This window comes from Tachyglossus aculeatus, chromosome 22 (assembly GCF_015852505.1).
Source record: "Tachyglossus aculeatus isolate mTacAcu1 chromosome 22, mTacAcu1.pri, whole genome shotgun sequence".
Lineage (NCBI taxonomy): Eukaryota > Metazoa > Chordata > Mammalia > Monotremata > Tachyglossidae > Tachyglossus > Tachyglossus aculeatus.
Window position 1 is genome coordinate 33,362,443 of NC_052087.1, and position 1,822 is coordinate 33,364,264.

Sequence of the window (1,822 nt, forward strand, 5' to 3'; positions counted from 1 at the left end):
ATGGCCGAGAACAGCAACCGAGGGACTGAGTTTCTCCTAACGGGTTTTCCCGGTTGGCCGGAACTGCAGAGCGTCCTCTTCGGGGTATTCCTGGTCTTTTACCTCCTCACCCACTGGGGAAACCTGTGCATAGTCAGGCTCATCCAGGTGGATGCCCATCTCCAGACACCCATGTACTTCTTCCTCGGTCACCTATCCCTCCTGGACGTCTGCTACTCTTTGGTTATCGTCCCTTAGATGCTGGTGTCTCTATGGTCCGGCCGTGTGTCCATCACATCCAGGCGATGTGTGGTCCAGTTCTTCCTCTTCACGCTATGCTCCTGCATCAAGTGCTTCCTCCTTACGGTCATGACCTATGACTGCTACATGTCTGTACGGCCCTCCTCTACGTAGCCATCGTGACTCTCCGGGCCCGCTGGGGGCTGGTGTCCTGGGTTTACGCGGGAGCACTTGTCCTCACCGTGATCTGCATGGGCTGCACCTTCTCTCTCTCCTTCTGTAAGTCTCACCACTTGGACTTCTTCTTCTGTGACCTCCCGCCCTTGCTGAAGCTGTCATGCACCACGACCAAGGCCCGGGAGCTGGTCATCTACTTCGTATCTCTTTCCATCATCATGACCAGCATAATGGTGATCCTGGTATCCTACCTGTTCATCATCAAGGCCATCCTGTGCATCTGTTTGGCCGGCGGGAGGGCCAAGACCTTCTCTACCTGTGGCTCTCACATGACCACAGTGGCTCTGTTCTTTGGGACTATTGCCTTCATGTATCTGAAAGGCAATATGGGCCAGGCCCTGGAGGTGGACAAGGTGGTATCTGTGTTCTACACCGTGCTTATCCCCATGCTCAACCCCATGATCTACAGTCCGAGGAACAAAGAGGTGAAGAAGGCCCTGAGGAAAATTCTCCACAGGAGCAAGTTCACGCAAGGGCCATAAAAGGTCAAGTCCATAGATTGAAAATATTCTTCTGTCTCCGGCAGCGAATGAGTCCCATTTGTCACCTCCACTGGACTGACGGAAAGCCTTCCTCACATGGATCCCTGAGCCAAACCATCCTGGTACCAAGTCCTGCTTTCACAGGCCTCACGCGTCACCTCGCTGAGGTTGGCTTGCCTGGACTCTAACGACCTGTATTCATCTTTCAAATGTATTTAATTTTTCTTCCCTGAATGATGATTACAAAAGAATCCAGGGCTCAGCCTGTGGCTGGAAGCATGTCTAAATTGGCGGGGCTGGGTGGTATGAAATGGCCTGGGAGGAGAGAGGGACTTTCTGCCAAACCGTACCAGGGCAGAAGGCACTACTAAGACTAGTTATGATCCTTGTTAAAGGCTTACTATGTGCCACGCCCGGGACTAAGCGCTGGGGTAGTTATCAGACAGGCAGATTGCACAGAGTCCCTGCCTCACACTGGGCTGCTGGTCTATCTAGTTGGGAATAGGATTGAATCCCCATTTTGCAGACGAGGTAACTGAGAAGGGAAGTGACTTGTCCAAGGTCACACAGTGTGCCATTGGAGGAGCCAGGATTAAAACCCAGGTTTTGTGACTCCCAGGCCGCAGGCTCTTTCCACTGGGCCATCTTGCTTCTAAGCACTCACTAGGGCAAAGAACAGGAAAGAGTGAGCACCACGGGGCTTTTGGATCTGATTTGCAGAGCAATATACCATGAACCAGATGTCAGTCCTTCTTCCAACCTGACTGTCCCATCAGTCAGTCAATCATATTTATTGAGTGCTAATTTGTGCACAACACTGTACTTAGCACTTGGGTGAGTACAATAAAAATATGACAGACACATTCCCTGCCCACAGTGAGCTA

General features: G+C 51.7%; 1 protein-coding gene across 1 annotated transcript; it reads left to right on the forward strand.

The window, feature by feature from the left end:
- On the forward strand, nucleotides 1–938 carry LOC119944075 (olfactory receptor 9Q2-like). The gene is made up of 3 exons (XM_038765298.1): nucleotides 1–84; nucleotides 238–372; nucleotides 504–938. Exons 1-3 carry the CDS (start codon nucleotides 1–3, stop codon nucleotides 936–938), a joined length of 654 nt encoding a protein of 217 aa, XP_038621226.1.
- Nucleotides 939–1,822: the final 884 nt, after the last annotated feature.